General features: G+C 45.6%; 1 protein-coding gene across 8 annotated transcripts in view; it reads left to right on the forward strand.

The window, feature by feature from the left end:
- ABHD6 (abhydrolase domain containing 6, acylglycerol lipase) overlaps positions 1–20029 on the forward strand; it is a 39926-nt gene extending 19897 nt beyond the window's left edge. For all 8 annotated transcript variants that reach the window (XM_081899425.1, XM_081899422.1, XM_081899423.1 and 5 more), the window contains exons 2-9: positions 1610–1755; positions 4077–4233; positions 5139–5252; positions 8183–8315; positions 10784–10941; positions 12962–13016; positions 14548–14648; positions 17099–20029. In XM_081899425.1, coding sequence (XP_081755551.1) covers positions 1637–1755; positions 4077–4233; positions 5139–5252; positions 8183–8315; positions 10784–10941; positions 12962–13016; positions 14548–14648; positions 17099–17275 — 1014 coding nt within the window. In that variant the 5' untranslated portion in view covers positions 1610–1636 and the 3' untranslated portion in view covers positions 17276–20029. The remainder of the gene's footprint in view (positions 1–1609; positions 1756–4076; positions 4234–5138; positions 5253–8182; positions 8316–10783; positions 10942–12961; positions 13017–14547; positions 14649–17098) is intronic.
- Positions 20030–23124: the final 3095 nt, after the last annotated feature.

The following is a 23124-nucleotide window of genomic DNA, read 5'->3' on the forward strand; positions in this document are numbered from 1 at the left end:
ATCCTTTAGGCAGTTAGTTGCTGTTTTCTTTGGGACTGGGACAATGGTGGCTGCGTTCAAACATGATGGAACACAAGCCATTTGCAAAGAAATGTTAAAAATGGTTATGCCGTGGTAAAGCTTGAGAGAAGTTTTGTTGACTGATGTTATAGAAACTTAAATTAACACCTTTGGAACAGGGCAATGTGAGTCTACTGTTTCAATGCTCTGCTGCTTCACAAATATTTTGTGTATTTACTGTTCTTATAGAATGGTTTTCTGTCAGATTGTCATGGGCAGTTTGTATATTATAATACAGAAATGGCTTACTGTGTAGTAGATGGGATACAAAAGGAAAGGGGAAGAAGCAGAAGAAAATCCATGCGCCAATTCCATGTGTGGTGTCAGCATTGGCATGGTCAGGCAAATGCTGGAGCTAAATATGGCTGACATTGGCCTCTTCTTTAATATAATATATATTTTGGGGGTGAGGGGGTCTTACTTACTTTACATGGTAAATAGACTCTCTGGGTGAGATAGCTTCAGCCTCTGCTTCCACATCATCTCCCTTCTCTCCAGTCCCTCTTGGATCCAGTCTGGCTCTAGGAGAGGCATTGGGAAGGGAAGTCCCTTTGCTTAGGCTTTCCTGAATAAATGGTGAGGGCAGAAATCAAACCAGGGAGCCTAGATTAGTGCAGATTGCTGGTCCTTCTCTTTCATTGCTGGCCTCTTGCTGCCGTCACCACCCACCCAGAGTAGTGGAGCCTTGGAGATACCTCTGCTTGCACTGCTGTGGGCTGCCAGCAATGGAGGAGAAGCATTGCCACCTGCAGGACTCTGGGTTCCTCAGGCCCTTTAACGCTTTCCCTTTCTTTCCAAGCACTCTGTGCTAGGAAAGAGAGAGAATAATTAAGGTGCTGTGGGGCTTAGAGGGCTACAGGTGGTGGTGCTCCTCCTACAGCACCCATTGACTGGTACGCCTGCAATCCTTGCTTACAAACCCTTCAAATCCAAGCCTTCTTTTGTACTGTTCCATGGTCCAGGTGTTTAACGACCTGGGGGAATATTCACTTCAGGAGACAGTCTGAGGTCAGGAGGTGCTAAATGGCAGTCTATTCCAGCTGTGCTGGTTGGGCTTTGCTGCCTCACCTTTCCCTCAGCTGCAGCCTGGTGGAATGAAATTAGTGATGTCATCAAGATTTGCGTTTCTAGATGTGGAGATTTGAGTCGGGCTCACTGTGCTCACCTGAAGTGCCAGACTCTGGAGTTCTTCTCTGGCTCGGACCAAAATCTGAGCCAGAGAACTATTTCCCTCTTGCCTCCAGTACCATCAGAGGCCACAGGGAGAGGGAATGAAAGGAAGAATACCTCCCATCCTTTTTTCCTCTATGGCCACTGACTCTCTCCTATCGCCTTTCTTTGATGCAGTTGCATTTGGTCTTAGAGCACAAATGGTGAGAAATGGTCTGGAAACAGTCCAGGGGGGATTTGCAAGGGTAGGGCAGGGTTTCAAAGCATTGTTTGTGGTCTGGGAAAGTATCCGTTGCATCCTGGGATATACTTGCCTTCTGCCTCTTGTTCATGATTTCCAGTGCTTATAACTGACCATTTTTTAAATCTATTTTTGCAGCTGAGGTAGAGCCACCAAGAGAACAAAATGGACCTTGATGTGCTGAACATGTTTGTAATAGCGGGAGGCACTCTGGCTATCCCAATTTTGGCATTTGTGGCATCCTTCCTTCTGTGGCCTTCAGCACTGATCAGAATATACTACTGGTAAGTTATTCAGAATCCTGGCTCTGATTGGTGTTGCCTTCCTAGAAAGCCTATGCACTTCCCAAAACGTTTGCCACAATTAGAGTGAATGATCAATGGTGCTTAAATTTTATTTATTTAAAAACCAGTCTGAGTTCTTTCGGCAGCTGATTGATTGCAGCCTATTTGCATATGATGCTTCAGGAGCACCTCTTGATTAACGCCAATTATCCAGATTGAGGAGGAACCTTCCACAAATCATGCCATAACGGAGGCTCATCCATGGTGGGGGCACACTCCAAGATCGCTCCCGTTCTGCCTTCCAAATTGGCAGACATGGGATTGTGCAACACTGCAGGATGCAGTGAACTTCCTAGACCCCACTGGGAAACATCAGGAGGGTTTATACCTCATTCCCTTCCTTTCCCCTGCCTGAACTCCTTCCCAGCCCCCGGAGGGGCTACGGATAAAAACCACCATTGAATCGTGGGCGTTGCCAGAAACTGAATGATCAATAGTTCTTAACTTCTGAATGAGCAGTAGTTGCAAAGGCTTCCTTTCCTTGATCCTTCTGTTGTTTAGAATCCTGCTTCATACAGCAACTCCCCCAAAAGTCAAAGGTCCCCTTTGGCAGTGGCGTCCAATGTAGCACGGTTAGTTCACAGTTGGAAGAGGTAATTGGACAAAGCCTGGTGTGCATGTAGAACAGCTTTGGCCAACCTGATGCTCTCCAGCTGTGCAGGAGCTGATGGGAGTTGAAGTCCAAAACATCTGGAGGGTGTCAGGTTGACGAAGACTGACTTAGAACCATTTGGGAGCACGGAGCTCCTTCAACTTGTCCACTAAACTCGGACTGCCTTAAGCGGGCCAAGCGGATAACGAAGCCTTTTCTCATCACCAGTGCTGATCAGATAGTGTTTGTTCCTAAGCCTGCTTCACATATTCAGCTGAACTGGCTCATCTCTAGGCATGGCATGGAAGTATGAAACACTTATGCGCTCCCACCATACCTGTGGTGTTGGGTGATCAAGCATATAGACAGAAAGTTCACAGTCTTTCCAGACCACCTCCTGCGCATACAGCCTCCTCATAGCAACACAGGAAGGTGCCTTTCACTAAGTCAAACAATTTGTCCATCTAACCCAGTATATTGATTTACTTTATTTATAAGAGTGCTTATTTATAAGCTCCTAGTAAATATGGCAATGTACACTAAAATGCCGTAACATAAAGCACAAGGCCAACGTACTTCTTAAAATACATGTATTTTCTACTCTGCCTGGTAGCAGCTGTCCAGGGCCTCAGGTAGAGGTCTTTCTGAGACCTGCTGCCGTTCCTCCTTTTTAAAGTGGAGCTTCCAGGGATGGAGCTAGGGACCTTCTGCATGTAAAGAAGGTGTTCAACTGCTGAACCAACCATAACAGTTGTAGTGTATGTCTCTTGTAGGTTAGTGGAGCCGCACGCACACTCATTAACACTAGGCTAGGGGATCTTTGGCCCTCCAGATGTTGTTGGACTCCAACTCCCATCAGCCCTGGCCAGCATGGTCAGGGATGATGGGAACTGGAGTCCAACAACATCTGGAGGACCAAAAGTTCCTCCTTGCCTTACAGCTTCCTTCTTATGCTTATAGAGGGGCTACTAAGTCTACATATGTATGTATAGATGCATAATCTTCCTTAACTGGGATTTTTAGGTCCCTTCCTGTTATTGCTGTGGCTGTTCCATTAATGTAAATGCTGCTGGGAGAATTCTGCATTATCTTATTACCAAAGCATGCCTTTTTCGCCTGTTGCTAGGCAGGCCTTTATTACCCCGGTTACTCCGGCTGACTCGGAGGATTAGCTCCCCATGGGCGCAGATGTCATTGGTTCGTTTCTGAGTGGGGATAAATTGCTTGCCAGGAAGGTTCATCAATCAGTAAAGCTATTTAAAATGCCTAAGCAGGGGAAATTGTTACAAAGGGATTAGAGAGGCGGCTCCGGTTGTTTCAGTAAAGGGAGAACTGTGAAAAAGATTGGCGCAAGGGGAAAGTGGGAGAGGGTCACATTGTGATTTCACAACCTTGTGGGAAGGAAGGCATGGGGTGCCAGGGGCTGTAGCTCAGGGTGGAGAGTCGGCTTTACATGTGGAAAGTTCCAGGTTCAGTTACCAGGTAGGGCTGGAGGAGACTGCCTGTCTGACACCGGGTGTTCCTAAAAAACAAGTTCAAGTGTGGCATTCACGCTGCAGGGGGAGCAGGCAGGGGTGATTTGAATTCATTGCATAAATGCTTTGCTCTTGTGCTGAGGCTGCTGTGTTGCAACCCTTCTCCTTTGTCCCGCCCCTGCTGCTGCTCTCAGGTACTGGCGCCGCGCCCTGGGTATGCAAGTTCGATACGTGAACTACGACGACTACCAGTTCTGCTACTCCTACCGAGGGAGGCCTGGCCACCGGCCCTCTGTGCTCATGCTGCATGGATTCTCGGCCCACAAAGATATGTGGCTTTCTGTAGTCAAGGTACACTTCTCCTTCTCTATGAGGAAATAACAGTTTCACCTGGGAGGGACAACATTCTGCTCTTGGGCTAAGTTGCAGCCAATTCCAGTGTGCCCTTGTCACTTTCCTATGGCTGATTTGGGCCATGCAGTAACCCTCGGAAGGCCACAGGCTTCCCACTGCAGGTCATGTCTTCCTTCCATCAGCGCTGCTATAGAGGAAGCACCCATGTGATATAAAATCCATATATTAGTGTGCCAGCAGTGGGTTTGTGCTATCAGCCATGCTGAAAATGTAACAGGTGAATCAGCCTTGAGGATAAGTTCAAATGGTCCACTTGGTTGGGATCATGCCTGGCTTTCACCATGGGAAAATGTAGGTACCATTTTCCTGGCCACCCACATGTTCAGTATGGAAAGCCAGCTGCTCAAAGTGAGCATGCCATGGTTGTCCCTGTTAGGTCTGTGGAAAGTTTGGGCTGTCACACTTCTGCATCTACTGCGGAGCCACCTGTGCTCAGAATACTCCTATTTTCCATCCCTGTGAGGCTGCTGCTTGCTAACTGCAAATGAATTATTGTGATGAGATTGGGAGGGGAGGTTGCCTACTTGCTTTCTTTGGGATTAGCCTAAAGTGTCATTAAAAAAAAAATCATATGCTGAGGACATTAGGATTCACACAGAAGACTTTGTGGTAACGGCATGTGCACATGCTTCTCTCCCTCTCTCTTTTATAAGAATTCTCTTCATATATTTTAGCTTTTAAGGAACAGCTTGCATGGGGCCAGTGTTAATACAATTCATCCGTTGCCAATGCAAGCGCTCAGCTCCACTTCCACCATGAGGGCAGTGGTTGGAAATTTGTTCCGATTTGCTTCTGGTGTGATCTCTCCTCCATCCTAACCACATGACACTTGTTTCCCGCAGTTCCTTCCAAAGAACCTGCACTTGATTTGTGTTGACATGCCTGGCCATGAGGGTACCACTCGCTCATCCCTAGATGACTACTCAATCTATGGGCAAGTGAAACGAATACACCAGGTAATAAATGCTCCAGAAATGACCCTGGAAACGCTTGGGATGTTCTCTCTGTTCCACCTTCTTGAGTCCATAGATTGATTCAGAACTCACTGTTCGGAGGGGACTAGTGTTTTGATTTGGAGAGTTTGGGGAAGATTAAGCAATGTTGTAAAGAGTGATAGGAGATGGGTTACAGCAAAACCCTGGAGAGATATCCCAATATTTCAGTACAGTGACTCTCCCTTCTGAAAGCTCGCTCCTTCCTTCCTTCCTTCCTTCCTTCCTTCCTTCCTTCCTTCCTTCCTTCCTTCCTTCCTTCCTGGCCAGCAGACATGCCAGCTATTTAGCTTCTCAAAAGATTCTCTTGTCTGCGTTCTGACTCTCAAATCCTTAATCTCTTTAATTCTTCACATCCTGTCCTGTGAAGATCTAAGTCCATCAGTGATCAAAAGAATTGGTTTGCAGGTTGTAAGGTGACTGTCTGTTTCCTCCTTTACAAAGGGAAGAGCTCCCATTTGAAGGGCTGTCTGCTAAAAGACTGGCTTAAAGAGAAAAAATCATGAGAGCAGGAAGGGCCTTGGCATTACCCAGTGAGCACCTGCACAGCAGACTCAGCCATGTCTGAACCACCAGGCATCATGGCCTTCCATCCTATGGCAAGACAGATAGTTTTTTAAAACTTAAATTATTGCAACTATTTCTAAACTTGCATTTATACATATACAATCAGCACATGTGGCGGTCACCTCCAGGCTTGACTACTGTAATTTGCTCTACGCAGGGCTGCCCTTGAAGCTGTCCCAGAAACTCCAGTGGGTGCAGAATGCTGCAGTGAGGCTCCTCACGGGGTTTCTGCCATGGGAGCATATTCACCCAGTGCTTTTCCAGCTGCACTGGCTCCTGGTGGAGTACAGGGTCAGATTTAAGGTGCTGGTTTTGACCTTTAAAGCCCTTCACAGCCTAGGACCCTCGTACCTACGGGACCGCCTCTCCTGGTATGCCCCACGGAGGACCTTAAGGTCCATAAATAGCAACACCCTAGAGGTCCTAGGCCCTAAGGAAGTTAGATTAGCCTCAACCAGACCCAGGGCCTTCTCAACACTGGCTCCGGCCTGATGGAATGCTCTGTCTCATGAGACCAGGTCTGTTCTTAACCTGAAACTGTTCTTAACCTGAGAAATGAGATCTGTTCTTAACCTGAGAACAGTGGTACTTTGGGTGTTTGTAACCCGAAGTACCACTGTATTCCAAAGGAACTGAATTGCAGAGCACGGCTAATATCTTCCACTTCCTTTCCCGTCTCCCATACATCCTGAGTTATGAGAAGTTATCAAAGAAGTAGCTTCTTTGCCTTGTAAAAATGTCCCCCTCCTTTCTGTCAGCAGCTGAGCTGCTAATATGTGGCCCGCTTTGTCAGACTTATTTATGCTCTCAACATTTCCATAAACATAAGTGGATCAAATGTATTAAAAAGACAGCGCAGAGCCAGTGGACAGTTATCAAACTCTTAGCTCGCAAGCTTTCCCTCTGGTAAGATGTTTGTTTTCAGTTGCTTTGGGCCTGTTCATAGGATGTGCTGGTTTTCCTGTCTGTCCACTTAGCAGTGTTGAAGGCCCCTGTTCTGAACCCCTGGGGACAGAAGCCCCATTTACCTGAGGGCTAAAATGAAGGGTGAGGAGGGGCGCACCCACAAGTCCCACCTACAGTGTCACTGTGGACATTGGGCGTCTATTCAAACTTTTCCATGTTGGCCACGCACCCTCAGAAGGGAGATTGGAGGAATCATCAGAGTTTACTTAGAATACTCCCTGTGACTAGGAGCCTTGTCTTAACTGGGTTTTGGATCTCAAGGATTCTGTATTCATTCCCTCAGACACATGTAGACATCCTCATCAGATTTTCCTTCTCAGCATGGGAAGGGAAGGTCTGAAGTGAAGCTGACTTTCATGGGGATGTTGGGGGGCGGGGGCTTCTTTGCGCACCCCTCCCCTCTTTTAACTCCACATGCACCGAACATGCCTAGAAGCCCCCTTCAGACCTTCGTGACTGATGGGCAAAATTTTCCTGTGGGGATGAGGACAAAGAGGATGGGGTTGTGTGCACACAGAAAGCCAGCCTGGTATAGTGGTTAGAGTGTCAGACTAAGATCTGGGAGACCAAGGTTCGAATCTCCACTCGTCCATGAAGCTCGCTGGGTGACCTTGGCCCAGTCACTGTCTCTTAGCCTAACCTACCTCACAGGGTTGTTGTGGGGATTCAGTGAGGAGGGGGAGAAGCATGTATGACAGCTTGGAGGAAAGGTGGGATATAAATGAGATAAATAAACACTACCCTTTCCACACATTTACTCTGAATACCTGAAGAGGGTTTTGATGCCTGTTTTTAGCTTTCCCAGACCTAGGATAGAATTTGGCTGCTGTTAAAAGTTGCAGTACCTGCTCTGAGAGCCAGTGTGGTGTAGTGGTTAAGAGCGGTAGACTTGTAATCTGGGGAACCGGCTCCCGGGTTCGCTTCCCTGCTCCTCCACATGCAGCTGCTGGGTGACCTTGGGCTAGTCACACTTCTTTGAAGTCTCTCAGCCCCACTCACCTCACAGAGTGTTTGTTGTGGGGGAGGAAGGGAAAGGAGAATGTTAGCTGCTTTGAGACTCCTTCAGGTAGTGATAAAGCGGGAGATCAAATCCAAACTCTTCTTCTTCCCAGCACAGTTAAGCCAATCCCCCCCAACCATAAGCAACACTAATACTTTATTAAGACTACTAAAAGAAGAGCCAGGTAAGGGCACTGTGCATAACCTAACTTCCTCTGGGCTGCCCCTTAACATCTGTTATGGTGCTGAATCTCATGCGCTATTACTTGTGTGAGTATTAATTTCCAAGCCAGTTCCCCTCATCTCTCCCCCTGCTGCCTGCCCCCTAGTAACCCAAGTGTTGTTGTTTTTTATCTTTTCAGTTTGTTGAATGTATCAATCTGAACAGGAAACCCTTCCATCTACTTGGAACTTCCATGGGCGGAAACGTTGCAGGAGTTTATGCTGCTCAGTACCCAGCGGAGATCTGCAGCTTAAGTCTTGTATGCCCTGCGGGTGAGTGCCACAAATGAACTTCGCCTCCTGAGGCAGGAGATGTGTCCACGGTCCATGTGTCTGGTGAATTTAAATACTCAGGATGTGCACCAGCCACAGGAGTTTATTGGTTCCTGACCTGGTGCTTTGGAAAACAGTCTGCTCATTTCAAAGGTGCTTTGGCTGCCTGGTGGAATGGCCATCTGACACGGATGCTTTAGTTGAGATTCCTGCCTTCCAGGGGGTTGGATTAGATGACCCTCAGGGTCTCTTTCAGCACTATGACTATGTGATTTGGGCTGCGGTCAGTCTAAGTCCCCTTCTTTTCGCCACTGCCACCCGCCTCCCAATTCACAATTCTGCTTTTGACAGAAGTGAATGAAATTTGCAGACCTCATAGCTACTCCTGAGTGGCTAAAGCCTGCCAAATTGTAAGCAAATATGTCCAGGGGGTGTTGTGCTGGGCAGCTTCATTCTCCCCTACCCCCCTTTTAAAAGGAAACATCTAAAACTTTATTTTGGATCAGAATTGGATTAAATCCGTAGACAAGGACACTCCTTCTGAAGGTGTGAATCCTGCCAGATTTCAGAAGGATTGCCACAGGGGTTTACCTGAAAGGGTAGCCTTTACAATTTGGGTGTGCAATTGATTAACACCTGTCAAGTTGCAAACAAAAGAGAAGTCCAGGGGTGTTGGTTGTAGGTACCTTGTAAAGTCGATTGTGGAGGGAACAAAAAGGGATTGACTTTTTAGGTAAGATCATTCACTCTGATTACAAGACCAACTTGTCAGCCACAGTGAGGCTCTTCTTCCTGCTTCTCTCCATTGTGGTGTTTGCTACTCCTCCCCACATCTCTCCACCCTGATGTTATTTTTTCATAGGGTAACCTGTACTTTACTTTTCAGCGGATGCTAATATGCACCTTTCTTTATCTCCGGATCACTGAGGCACCACAAAGTGCTTCAGGGAACCCAGCTTCGATTTGTACTACCTCATAGATATCCCATTTCATCCCTAACAAGCTGCCAAACCCTCCAAGACACATCACTTTGGCTCAGGATTCATCCAGCTTAGCTCCACACCTCCTATTAAAAGCTAGAATTAGGCTCAATGTTTACATGTTAAGACACTAGGTAAAAGCAGCATTCATGTGTTTGCTACCTTGGCAACCCCTGTGCCCTTGTAATTAAGGGCAGGCCTACATCATCATCATTAATACCCTATTCACCCCCCCCCCCATTTTAAAAGGACACTGAATATCAGTCAACCAAAGCCTGGTTAAAGAGGAACATTTTTGCCCAGTGCCTAAAGGTGTATAAACGACCTTGGCCCAGTATACCTGAAGGAGTGTCTCCTTGCCCATCATTCAGCCCGGACACTGAGGTCCAGCACTGAGGCCTTCTGGCAGTTCCCTCACTGCAAAATTGAGGTTACAGGGAACCAGACAGAGGCCTTCTTGGGAGTGGCACCTGCCCTGTGGAACACCCTCTTCATATCAGATGTCAAGGAAATAAACAACTATCTGACTTTTAGAAGACATCTGAAGGCAGCCCTGTTCAGTGAAGTTTTTAATGTTTGATGTTTTATTGTGTTTTTAATATTGTGTTGGGAGCTGCCCAGAGTGGCTGAGGAAACCCAGCCAGATGGGCAAGGTATAAATAATAAATTCTGATGCTGATGAAGGAGCCAGGCAAATCTTCCTGGGGAGAACATTCCACAAATGGGGAGCTGCTACAGAAAAGTCCCATTCTGTTATAACAGACACGTGGCTGTTATTGGAAAGACCAAATCAGTGTCTAACTACCTTCTTCCTAATGTCAACACATCAAAGTGCTGGGCATCCTGCAGGCCCTCCACCAGCAGCACCACCCAGCAATGGTTGGGAAACACAGCTCACCATGAGTCTGAGTCACCCTAGATGAAAGGTGGCTGACACGGTATCCCCCAGAGCAGGCATAGGCAAACACCGGTCCTCCAGATGTTTTGGAACTACAATTCCCATCATCCCTAGCTAACAGGACCAGTGGTCAGGGATGATGGGAATTGTAGTCATTTAGAGGGCCGGAGTTTACCTATGCCTGCCCCAGAGCTTGGATCACTGAACTCCTGACAGTCCCAGTCAGTGGCCAGGGATGATGGGAATTGTAGTCCAGATACATCTGGAGGGCCTCACCCTGGCTATCTTTGCCTTTGATATCATAAGATGAATCCAAACGTGCAGGAGGTGCCTTGGTGACAGCCATGTATGCAACTCAAAGTGTCATTTCACCCTACGTGACGAATGTGGTGGTTCTGTACTTAGGAGGTAAGATTAAGTCAGGTCCTGACACCACCCACCCCCTCCTTCCTTGCTTGTGACTTTAAGAAATAATTGGCATGTTTTCTCTGGAAGGATTGTTGGAGGAATTAAAGGCTTGTCAAGGCCGCCTACCTATTGCGTTGCTTCTGGAGCTCAGCATATGGCTGTTCTTCTCTTTTTTCCTGCAGGGCTGCCGCCTGTCATGGAAAGCAAATTTGTTAAGCTACTGCGGGATCTGAAGGAGTCTAAGTCCCTCAGCCAGATTCCCCTGATTCCATCCACCCCGGAGGAAATGGCAGAAATGTTAAAGCTTTGCTCTTACGTACGCTTCAAAGTGCCCCAGCAGGTGAGAAGTATGAATGGCAGTGGCGCCCTTAATTGGGAATCTTCTCTAGCCCCCTCACCCCCACCCCAAGGCTGTTCTTCTTAAGTAGAGGCTGGTTGCTGCCTTGGTAAACATTTGATTAAAGCAAAGTACAGTATCCACCCCCCCCCCCCCGCCACCCACAATGTTGCCTCCTAACTGGTTGGCTTGTACCAGTTCTGAGGTAACATGCATTTTAATGAATGAATTCCATTTGTGAATCGCTTCCTATAAAGTGCCTTAAAGCAATTCGACAACGAATACAACAGCAATAAAAACAAGAAGTGTTTCCTATGTAAAAATGAAACGATTTCCTATGTAAAGATAGTTTCAAATCTAACACATCTACAGACTGGGGTTAAAAAACAACAACAACACAAAATCCAGTTATAGGTCTTGTTGAAAAAGGAAGGTCTTCAATTACTATTTATGAATGAATTCTGTCCCTTTAATTCTTAAAAATTTAATTCGGCACCTGTACAGCTGCTTCCTGGTCCCTAGGAAGGCTTGATAATAGGAAGTCCTATTTTTTTCCAACTTAGAAAGCAAAACTCACCATGAATCAGTACCTCAGTCACAAATCAGCTGTACAAATTGTAACACTTGGAAATTAACACACTCTTGTACACCTCCTGTTTAGCTTTCTGGTTTCTGAGCTTCAGATATAATTCCTTATCTCAAAATCCATGAGGTCTAGCGGATTTTGAAAGCCATGGATTTGAACCTAACCCACGGTGTACTGATAAATTTGGAAGTGTAGGACCTCATCACAGCAGCCTTCAAGAAGAGTCCAGGTTATATAACACACACTCATGCAATTTAGCCCTACTTTTAGCACAATGGCCAATATAATAGGATTAGCATAACTGCAACCCTATACGCAGCCTCCTGGGAGTGTTCTCTGCTGAACTCAGCACCACTTGCTTCAGATTGTGTTTTAAATTTTCATCTGGTTGGTATTGCTTTCCTTCTCCACAGCATTAATTCTTCCCCACCTTTCTCAAGTTCTGTGCTGAATGTTCCTTAGTAGCCATGTGGGTGTTTGTAGAGAGAGCAGATAGATACCAAGGTGCTATCTGCAAGATATGATTTTTAAAATTGGGAAGAACAAGTGAAATGGATGTGGTGTGTGTGTGTGTGTGTGTGTGTGCAGCCTGTTCTGAAGAGCCAAGCTTTCCCTGACAGGGAAACCTGATTTCCCTTGAAGTCTGAGCTGCGTGGGTTTACACAGGGCAAGCAAAGTGCGAAACAATTGCTTTAAAAATTGTGCAGAGCTGTGATTCATCCTCCCCTCGGCGATCTTTCTGAAGCAGGATTCTAACTTTCTCTATGTGGAAGATGTGCCTCCTTTCCCCTTACAGCTTGGATGAGGAACCTGAGGCCCTTCACCTTCCCCCCCTCCCTAGCCAGCGTGCCTAGTGGTTGGGGACAATAGGAGTTGTAGTCCAGCAACTTCTGGAAGGCCTCAGGTTCCCCCGCCGTGCCCTACAGATTTGTAATCTTTAGTTTGAGTGTGTTCCATGTTGGCTCTCTTCCTTCTAGCAGCCCCAAAGCTTCTTTGCCCAGGTTCCCTGCCTCTACTTGCTGCAGTGTGTCTCCAAGCAGGTTTACGCCTCGGCTGCGTTGTGCAGTGCTCAAGAGTCCTGATTGCCAGCATGGATTCTGTGGTGTGTCCAGAAAACCTCTCCTACTGGGAAAGAGAGGGGGAGCAGATGGACATGGTGTGCTTGCCCTGTTACGTAACATAGGGACGTAATAAGAGCCCTGCTTGTTCAGACCAGGGGCCTGTCTGGTCCAGCATCATGCTCTCTCACAGTGCCCAACCAGATGCATGTGGGAAGCCTGCCAGCAGGACCTGAGCACAGCAACATTCTCCCCACCTGGTGTGGAGAAGCATGATGCCTCTGACAGTGGAGGCAGAGTATAGCCATAGTGGCTAGAAGCCCCTGAGAGCCTTGCCCTCCACAAGCCATTCTTCTAAGACGCCATTATGTGTTTGTAGATCCTGCAGGGCCTCGTCGATGTCCGCATCCCGCACAATGACTTCTACCGCAAATGTAAGTGCATCACATCATTTCTCTAGCTTGGGATTGGAATTGGTGCTGGTCGCTTCTGTTATCTGAAGGTGCAGGCTACACCGTGGGTCAAATGCTTGCCTGCTCCCCCCACTCCCTATGGTGTGATTTGGTTTTAAGGCCCATGGGACGGCAGCTTGGCCCAGTATTGAAGCAGCACACCTGTTAAAAACGTCTTTAAGGAAATGAAACAGTGAGGATTGCTGAGGCTTTGTGTATGCCACCATAGGAACGAAAGGAGAACTCCTCTGCCTCAGACCAAAGGTGCACCCGGTCTTATTTTATTTATTTTATTTTATTGTTGCCAACAGCAACCAGCCATATACCCTTGGGAAGTTTACAGGCCAGAAACTAACCTCATGGTCACACACAGAGATGGGGAGAACCTCTGGCCCTCCAGAATCAGTGGGACCACAGCTGCATTCACACGTGGGGTTTACTGCATTAGTTCAACTGTTTGTAAGGCTAGCGCTTCGGCCCCGCTTTCTAACATTCTTTCCACAGTGTGTACGCCTGTTCCACTGCTTCACCACCACCATGTTGCAGTGAACGTCATTGACACATGTCATTTCTCTATGCTGTCCTTCTCCCTCTAAGTTCTGCCTTTCTTCTAGGATATACCTTTGGGGCATGAATTTCTGTGCTGAAATAACAAGGCACGTTCATGTCAGGCCAAAAACAAACAAACCCCAATGCATGGACAGGGAGCACCATGCATGCCGCCTCACGACTTGTCACGTGAGCCACTGGGGTGTGAACCTGTGGAAAAGGCGGGAAGATTGTCATGCAGAACTCCTGCAATTTTCTAGGTCGAGGGGCCTGCAAACTGATTTATTTTTTCTGGGGCTGATGGGGATTGTGGGGTAAAAACAACACCTGGGAGGCCACAAGTTCCCCATTCCTGCCATGCCAGACACTTTCCCCTGGAATCTAGTATCACCAGGTCAACAGCCTCCTGGATCTTGAGGTTCTGTTTGACTGTTGTGTCTCACAGCAGAGGTTTGGAATTGCAGGCACATAGCTTAGGGGTGGAGAACCTGTGGTCCTCCAGATAAAATTAGACTCCAAACCCTATCAATCACAGCCAGCATGGTCAGTGCTCAGGGACGATGGGAGTTGTAGTCCAACAACTTCTGCAGGGGCACGGATTCCCACCTATGGCCTAAACTATATGGGGAAGTGTTGGCGTGGGTGGCGAAGAACAGAATGTGGGGATGCAGATTTTGATGTCAGACACACATCAAGTGACTTTGAAGAAAGGGAACTTCCTCCAAAGGCTTTTGCGCACATCCCTCTCTTTCCAGGAAGGTTTTCCTTTTGTTATTTATGCCGTGGGAAATCTTTTTCTTCTTTCTGCTGTTTCATTGACCCAAACTGCACGATGGTTTTCTTTGGGCGGGGAGATAGGAGTAAAAAGTTAAAAACCCAGCTCGTTAAAATTTGAGTTGTGTGCAATGAAGCTGAGCTAGACTGATTTTCTCTCTCTCCTCCTCCTTTTTCCTCTTCTGGAAAGTGTTTTTTGAGATTGCAGATGAGAAGTCCGTCAACTCGCTTTATGAAAACATGAGCAAGATCAAAGCTGCAACGCAGATCATCTGGGGAAAGCAAGATCAGGTGCCTCAGCCAATTTGTTTCTGCTTCCCTCTCCTCTTCTCTCCTTAGTGCAACATGTAAAGATAAATTAGAACAGCAGAGTAACCAATAGGGAGAGCAGGCAGATAATGACAGCAGCTTAAAGATTAGCAAACATGCTATATGGTGTAAGACCAAACCCCACCTCATCAGATTAGGAAAGCTGCATTTGCACCTGTCTTCTACCGCTCATTTTCCTGCTGTGTAATGTGTGAGAATGAAAGATCACTGCCTGCTCAAGTGGACTTTTGTCTTGATGAAATGTAGTGGGAGATGAGGGGATGATATTGGATAAGAGAATTGCACATAGAGGCAGAGGAGAATTTTGTTGGTCCACATTTTTAAAGAGGCGGACGTAATTTGTGCCTTGTGCAGATCAGAACACCATTATTCTTCAGATTTCCCCCTTCTAAAAAAACTTAATGAAATGTGTAAAAATAAAAATGCATTTTTGGGTGAAATACATTTAGAAATGCATACGCTGGAGTAAAATATGTATTTAAACATTAAAATACATATTTAAATACAAGTTTTATAAAGTTAAAAATAATAATCATGGGACAGAACTCGCTTTTTGATGAATGCGCGCATTCAAACTGCACTTGTTCCTCTAACGGAGCTACAATTCCCAGCACCATTAACTGACTATAGTTCCCAGGATTCTTTGGGTTGTATGTTTGTGTGCTACAAAAATATGGAGCGTACACAGACTCAAGGTGCAAATCGACTGATCTGCCCATTCCTTCTCCATTGGACACGCCAAACTCTTACATGTGCTCAAAGATTTCCCCATTCATTTCGGCAGAGGTAGCAGACCCGTGCGCATATTCCTGTGTATACAAATTTGCTGGCTCCATTGAATTGAATGGGAATGTTGTGCTCCCACACCTGTACAAAACGGTTGGATGAGGGATGAGTGAGGGTTGTATGATTATTATTTTTAAAAAAAGGTTGCGCCGAATACCAATTCACCCCGAGTTCCAAATGTGTTTTGAGAAAAGGTACCATTAGCACAAGATCTGTAAGTTAGCGAGAGAGAGACGTTTCCATGACAACTAAAAAGGGGAACTGTTCTACGATTTGCTGGCACGGTTAAGAAGAAAGCTGAAAAATGTTAACTACGGGAAGGAAATGAGGGGAATGTGAAGAAATTACCAGTGAGTAGGAGGAGGAAATGATTGTGTATGGAGGAGTGCTGTGGGGGGGGGGGAATGGGGACGAGGGCAAAGCTGAATATAAGCAAGGCTGATTTGGATGAGCAGGTACAGGAATTGGTTTCGGGGCTAAGAATATGTGGTGTTCAGAAAGCCTCCAACAATCGTATCCTATTTCCTGCTGTTAGTTGATCTCTTTCTCTTCTCCCCAAGCATGCATGTCCCTAGTTGCTGAGCAACTGCAGCAATGCTGGAGCTGGTACAAATCCGCCCTGCAAGCTGAGATATTTTTGGTCCACAAGGGTTGACCATGATGAGCTGCTTCAAATGTCAAGAAGTTCCAACACTGACAGCCGTTCTCATGAGACCGATAGGCAGTTTTAACATTTGTCCACGACGCTCTGTGTGTTTGTTCGTGGGGAAACGGTAGCTCACTGTGGTTTCTGTGTATGCTCATGTGCTTATGCCACACACACAGAATGAAACAGCATGATTGTTGAATGGGGCGGTCCTTAGCTACAGATCTGCAGGCAAGGAGGAAATCTGTGGGGAACTGAGGACAGGGCAGAGGTCTTGTGATATAGAGATGGAGCAGGAGACAGATCTGTGTGAGATTTCTTACGGAATGAAGTCTTCCTGTGGTTTGGTACCATAGAAATGAACTGTCATCAGGAAAAAACGAATGTGGGTTGATGCAAATCTGGGGTTTGGGTTATATATTAAATTCAGGTTTAGTGCTCAGCTGTCGAGAGTGTGAGTGTGTGTCTTCTTTGTTTTTGCATCCCCATTATCGTTGGTTTCCTCCTTCAGTTTGGTCGAGTGTTGCTGTTTACATATGGGCCAAACTAACCGTGGCACAACTGGATCAGTTAGCAGTTGTGTGAATGCAAGAGTGAATGGTAAGAGTGTGGGGGCCCTGATCAGAACCTGGGGTGCAGCTTTGACACCTCCTCTGCAATCCAAATAAAGATCACCCCTCCCCAAATACCCCACATGCCCTTGCTATTTGTATTGGGTGTTCCATTAGAGCCAACTTTGTTTAAACGTCAGTCTTAATTTAAAACAAAAACGCGCCATCCTCAAGAGGCACATTATATCACAATGCTAGCCTTTATGGGATGCTTCTTCTGACAGTTTTTCTGATCCAGGCCAAGGAACTGAGCAAAAGGTTGCCCTCTGCTTCCCCTTTGGCATGTTTCCACGCTCTTTTGACAAGCATGTCGTCCACATGAGTGACACCAGTTCCTCTTTAGTTGAATCCTTTTTCTCCTCGTCTAGGTCCTAGATGTTTCAGGAGCGGACATCCTAGCAAAATCGATTCCTGGCTGTCAGGTACACATTCTGGAAAACTGTGGACACTCGGTAGTCGTGGAACGGCCCAGGAAGACGGCAAAGCTCCTCCTGGAGTTTTTAGCTACGGTGCAGAATATGGATCACAATAAGAAGCTGGCTTGAACCGCCCACTGTCAAGTTGAACCCTTAAGCTAGATGTTTCAGTTATGATGAAATACTGCTGATTTGATCAATTCTCAGGGGTCTCATACAGAACTTGGTGACTGTGCCAAAATCCCTGAAGAAACCAGATTAATTGATATATTTAATTTGTAGGACCGTCAGTGAGGTGGCTCGTGGGATACTGAGTCCAATAAAGTCCAATAAAGTTTACATTATCCAGATATTTTGGGTGTAGTAAAAGAGCCATCAGAGTTATGACTCTAATTTTTCCGTTCAGGCACTTTCCGTCTATTTTTTGATAACGTTTCCCACTCCTTTCTATCCAAGTTGGGCTAGATAACATGCATGCTAGCTAGACAGAGTCGGGAGAGCCTCTGACCTATCTTACCTTGCCAGAAATGTACCCATTTCTTAGACTGTCTTTGGTAATTTTTCATTGAATTGTAAATCTAGTAACATGAGAAGAAGCTGGAATAAGGACAGATCTTTCAGATTCTTTCTGACTTTAGTGAATTTCTTTGCGAAGTTCCTGAATTATCCGGAAAGTATGTACCCTGCATATCCATTGGCCTTTACCTTTAGCATACATGTAATATAATTATTTATATATTAACTAGACTATGACCTCAGTTCAGAAAATTCTATATCACAGAATGTACTGGCCACTCCTAGGTTTATGCAGCTGTGTTATGTGATCTAGCATAATATCTGGCTAATTGGAATGTAGATGCCAATGACATTCATCTTGAAACATATAGGAAAAACCAGTAAGGAGCAAAACTTCATAGACTGAGAGCGAAGGGATGTTCCTGCCTCTTAGTATATATGGCCTTGCATGATAAACAATTGTTACAAATGATTCTTAGGTTCCAGGTGGTTGCTAAAGTGCTGTTTATGTCGCTCATCGATTTATGATTTCAGCAGAGAAGGAAGGCAATGCATAAAATTTTAAGGGCATGGAAGTTTTGGAGAATCTGCAACTCTGCAATGTTTACACTGATTTATTATGGATGGGTTTTTGTATCCCTCAAGAGCTCCGTTTCTTACGTATGTACTGCCTTAATAGTCGGTAATGCTGAAATAATTGGTATAATCTGATTTGAATCAGGAAAGGTTTTTTATGGTTGTAGTATTCAAACAATTTTGGGGTAACTGGTTTCGGGATTCAGACTCAAGGGGGAAATTCACTGACTATGTACTAAACAAACACACACACAGAGCTTAGGTCTACTGAAATCAACAGGACTGTTCCTGATTCAAGCAGTTAGCATATTCCCTGTGAAAAGTGATCTTTCTGTGCAGTTAATAAACCAAGCGGAGCCATTTCTGGAGCCATTTTTTTCCATCTAGATGGGACTTTTTCCAAGCAATAATGCTGTATGTAGATAGATGCACAAGTGATCCAATTCAGGTTAAAGTTGGGATGAGCTGTTTTCTCAGCTCTTTTCTTAATTGTTTGTTCTGCTGAGTTATTTTGATGTAAATAATTGAGTTTCTTAATGAATTCTGTGAATTCTGTGAATGGTAATGTCTTGGCTGGGAGGGGAGGGGGGAATGTCTACATGTAAAAATAAAATCTAATTAGGGTACTCTAAAGTGAATTCTTTATCAGATGCATTTTCAAGTTTATTGGACCAGAGCTTAGAAAATATGATCAGCCTTCCTTCTTCTAGGTATTTGTACTCATTTGCCGTTTCAGCTCTTTAGCTGAGTGAAGTTTCTGAACCAGGTTTGTTTCATCTTCTTATTTGTGATGCTCCTTTTTTAAAAAAACCAAACCAAACAAAAACAAAAACCCCACACACATTAATGAGGTTTCTGAAAATCTCCCATACCAAGAAACACACAGCAAACATCATTGTCGAGTCTACAGTAGCTATAATTTACAGTGAGTGGTATGGGTACTTAGGCAGTAGCGTCGTGGTTGGGAAACTGTGGCTCCCCAACAGTTGTTGGACTCCAGTTCCCATCAGCCCCAATTGGCATGGCCAACAGCCAGGGATGATGGGAGTTGCAGTTCTGCATCATCTGGAAGGCCACTGTTTCCCCATCCCTGCCTGTGGCCTGTTGTACGCTTACTCCAGAGTATCCCTAATAAGTCAGTGGATCCATTCCAAAGTATGCTGATTACATATTGCAACTTCAGAATAATTTTGTAGGCACATTTTGGTTCTCAGCGTTCCTCCTGCTTTTCTGTGGGGCTGCTGAGTTCATGGGACCATAATGTAGTTGTATGGCTACTCCATTTCTTCCCCAGTTGTAAGTGCTAAAGGTATGGTTTCTTCTAATTTGTAAGTATTTGTGTATTCTAAACTTGCATTTACGACTGCCATAGTACCTTTTGAAACGTGATACATAGCATCCCTGTGTTTGACCCATTGCTGGTCTATCTCTTGCACAGGTGGGGAAAGGAAACATTCCACCTTTTTATTCGAGGGGATCGGGAAAATGTGTGCTTTTATCCAGTAATTGCTTGATCAACATTGCTGCAACTGATGGAAATAAAAACAAAGGGTGGTATCCAACTAAGACATACTTAGACTTGCTGGAATTAATGGACACGACTAACTTAAGTACATGGATTTCAGTCAGTCTGCTCTGAGTAGGACTTGGTCAACTACCACTCAAAGAGACTGGCATCTTAATGCCTACAAAAACCAGAGGAGTTAGAATTTTATTTTATTTTGGTATGGCTTTCAGAAGTCAGTGTCATGTCGGCAAAAGGACTTAATTAAAATGTAAACTGAAAGAAAACTCTAGTTCTCTTTTAAATGTTTTCATAATAGTGGGACCTTATTCAGTTTGCAATCCACCCCTTCCAAACTAAATACCCGCACGCTGTAGATAGTCTTGATATGCTATAATGCTTGTTTTTATGCTTGGATTTAAAAGAGAATGTGAGTGCATGTGTGAATGGACAGTAAGTGCAAAGATAGGGAGAAACGGGGGGAGGCGTCTCCAGAGACTGGTACTGCACCCCTACAGGGATGCCCCTGCACCCCTACACTACAGGCTTACCTTGGCAAAGGCCCATTGATGCCAGCATCTGGAAACAGTTCTGAGTAAATGGCACCCTGTTTGTAGGCAAATGGATCATCTACATCCAAACCTGTTTAATTCTATTCCCTTCTTGGGTCATTCAGGTAAAGAAATGTGGAGGCACTTCCAGACTGCCTCTTATTTGGGGATGGGATTCAATTGCATTCAAGCAAATTAAAGGTGATGTGGAGGTCACGTGCAACAAACTGATTTCCCTCCAAAGATCAGACTTTTTCGTTAAGGAAAGTGACAGATGAAATATACTCGGAGTCGAGAGTGGATTTCATGCTCTTTATTCAGCTCATAGTGGTGAGGAGGAATGGAAGTTCCCCCAGAATGTCTCCTTTATATACATTATTTACACAATGGGCCCCACGTGATTGGCTAATTCCGGGATTCACCTGTAGGCCAATCAGGTTGCGGATTCACTTCTACCTGGAGCTGGATTGGCTCCTGTGGGCCAATCAGACTGCTGCATTCTGAATCCTATTGTTCTAGGACCAATCAGACTGCTGCCTTTTGGATCCTATTCAACTCAGTACATAACAACAGGGAAATGCATTGGAGCACATGGGATAGCATTTCCTTTGAAGCAACGTCGTCGAAGCCACAAGCAAATAGTAGCAAATGCTCATTAAATAAGAAACGTCGTCTAGCCTCCCCGCAAGCAAATCCAGATGGATGTTCAATGCAAGCGCCACGGGACTACGTTTAGTTAAAAAGCAAGGTCCAAATACTCACAAAAAAGTTATTGACGCTCAGGAATAACGCATAACCTTCACTGAACAATCTCGCTTGTGAAATGGTAGCACTTCAGTACTGCGGCAAAACAGGATATTTGGGTTTAATGCACCCCGGGGGGGGGGGAAGTGACCGAGAATAATTCTTACTCTGGGTGTGTCCATGTTGCAGAACTTGCTGCAAGTCTTGTACAAGAGAGAAATGGGTATATTGCTTTAATGAGATCAGTAAACAGGGGAACCGGCAACATCTCTCCCCCCACCATTGTCTGGTTTTAAATCCCCATGGCTGTGGCGCTTATATTAGTGATCCTTATGGGGATGCTGAGCTAAATTTTGCATCAAATAGCATAACGTGTTCAGCCTATTAGAGCAGGGATGGAAATTCTGTCTGTGTCTGTTAGCGGCTTTTTGCTCCATAAGAGTCCTCTCTTGTAATTAAAGTGACTACAATAGATTTAATCCTTAACTGTTATTCATATATGCTCTGCTAAGTGCTTAATGAGAAGCTGTCCAGTTCACTAGTGACAATGAAGGGGCTTAGATTTTTTCAGGCTGGAGCATGTAACTGTTTAAAGGCCTGCCTCATACAATTTATTTAAGCATGACATCACCTTCACCTCTGTTTCACCTTTCTTGCTGTTCCAAGACTGGGCTTTATTACAGCCTTCTTGCAACTTGCAGTGTGTGTGTGTGTGTGTGTGTGTGTGTGTGAGAGAGAGAGAGAGAGAGAGAGAGAGAGAGAGAGAGAGAGAGAGAGAGAGATTTGCTTTCTCCTGTTTTCCAAAGTGGCTGCACCTCTCTAGTCTTAACTATCCTCATATGACATTTCAGTTTGTAGAGGGACAGAAAGGTTTTAGCAGTGCATTGTTTTGAAAGCCCGAGTTAGGAAAAACCCTTGGAGGGCAGCCTTCTTCTGCCTTTGCCTTTATGATAAATTCATCATGTCTGTCCCACAACAGAAGCAGAGTCTTCTGCTCTCCTTTTAAGACACAAGGCGCTGGGAGAATCACCCTGCATGAATAAAGAACCGGTTCTTTATTTTTAAATCGATGTCATCATAAAGGTTCTTTTTTATTTGGGCGTTGTGCCATTCAGTGATGTGCAATTCATGCTCCTGCACGTTCTTTCTGGACCTCCAGCAGAACGCTGCAAGTAACTTCCTGGCTTGGGAGTTAGCAGCAAAGTATCTAAACCAATATTATGGACATTAGTGAACTGTGACTCCTATATCCAGGGGCTCAGGTAGAGTTCTGCTAAGCTCAAGTCCTTTAAAGTGTGGTTGTTGGGTTAGAATGCATGACCCCATTTGCATGCTCTTAGTTGAATTTTAGATTCCCATAATGGGAACAGAGGAACACGGGTGGCGCTGTGGGTTAAACCACAGAGCCTAGGTCTTGCCGATCAGAAGGTCGGCGGTTTGAATCCCCGCAATGACGGGGTGAGCTTCTGTTGCTCGGCCCCTGCTCCTGCCCACCTAGCAGTTCAAAAGCATGTCAAAGTGCAAGTAGATAAATAGGTACCGCTCTGGCGGGAAGGTAAACAGCATTTCCGTGCTCTGCTCTGGTTCGCCAGAAGCGGCTTAGTCATGCTGGCCACATGACCCGGAAACTGTACGGCGGCTCCCTCGGCAAGTAAAGTGAGATGAGCGCTGCAACCCCAGAGTGGTTCGTGACTGGACCTAATGGTCAGGGGTCCCTTTACATTTACCTTTAATGGGAACAGAGCAGGCTAACAGCCAGCCAGGTGTGATATTCTAGTCATACTAGTTGTTTTTTGGTTTCTACCTTTTTAATTCCTACGCTGAGAAGTCGCCCAAGGCTCTGTCTGTGCTGTCACTGCCTACGCATCAGATGTGCCCGTGCCAAAGCTTCAAGTTCCTGCTGAAACAGCTGCCATCTGGAGAATTGCCCATGCTCCTCCAAACCCTGCTTGTGTCTGGCAGTGCAGGTAGAGCTCATCTCTTGCAGGGAGTTGCCACCATCTGCCCCTGCTTTAAAGAGCTGTTGCATTCATGTCGTTTGGATACTTTGCGCTGCCTGCAGAGAATGTCTACCTGCATTTTGTTGC

The sequence above is a fragment of the Podarcis melisellensis genome (genome assembly GCF_964234715.1).
Source record: "Podarcis melisellensis genome assembly, chromosome: 2".
Taxonomy (NCBI): domain Eukaryota; kingdom Metazoa; phylum Chordata; class Lepidosauria; order Squamata; family Lacertidae; genus Podarcis; species Podarcis melisellensis.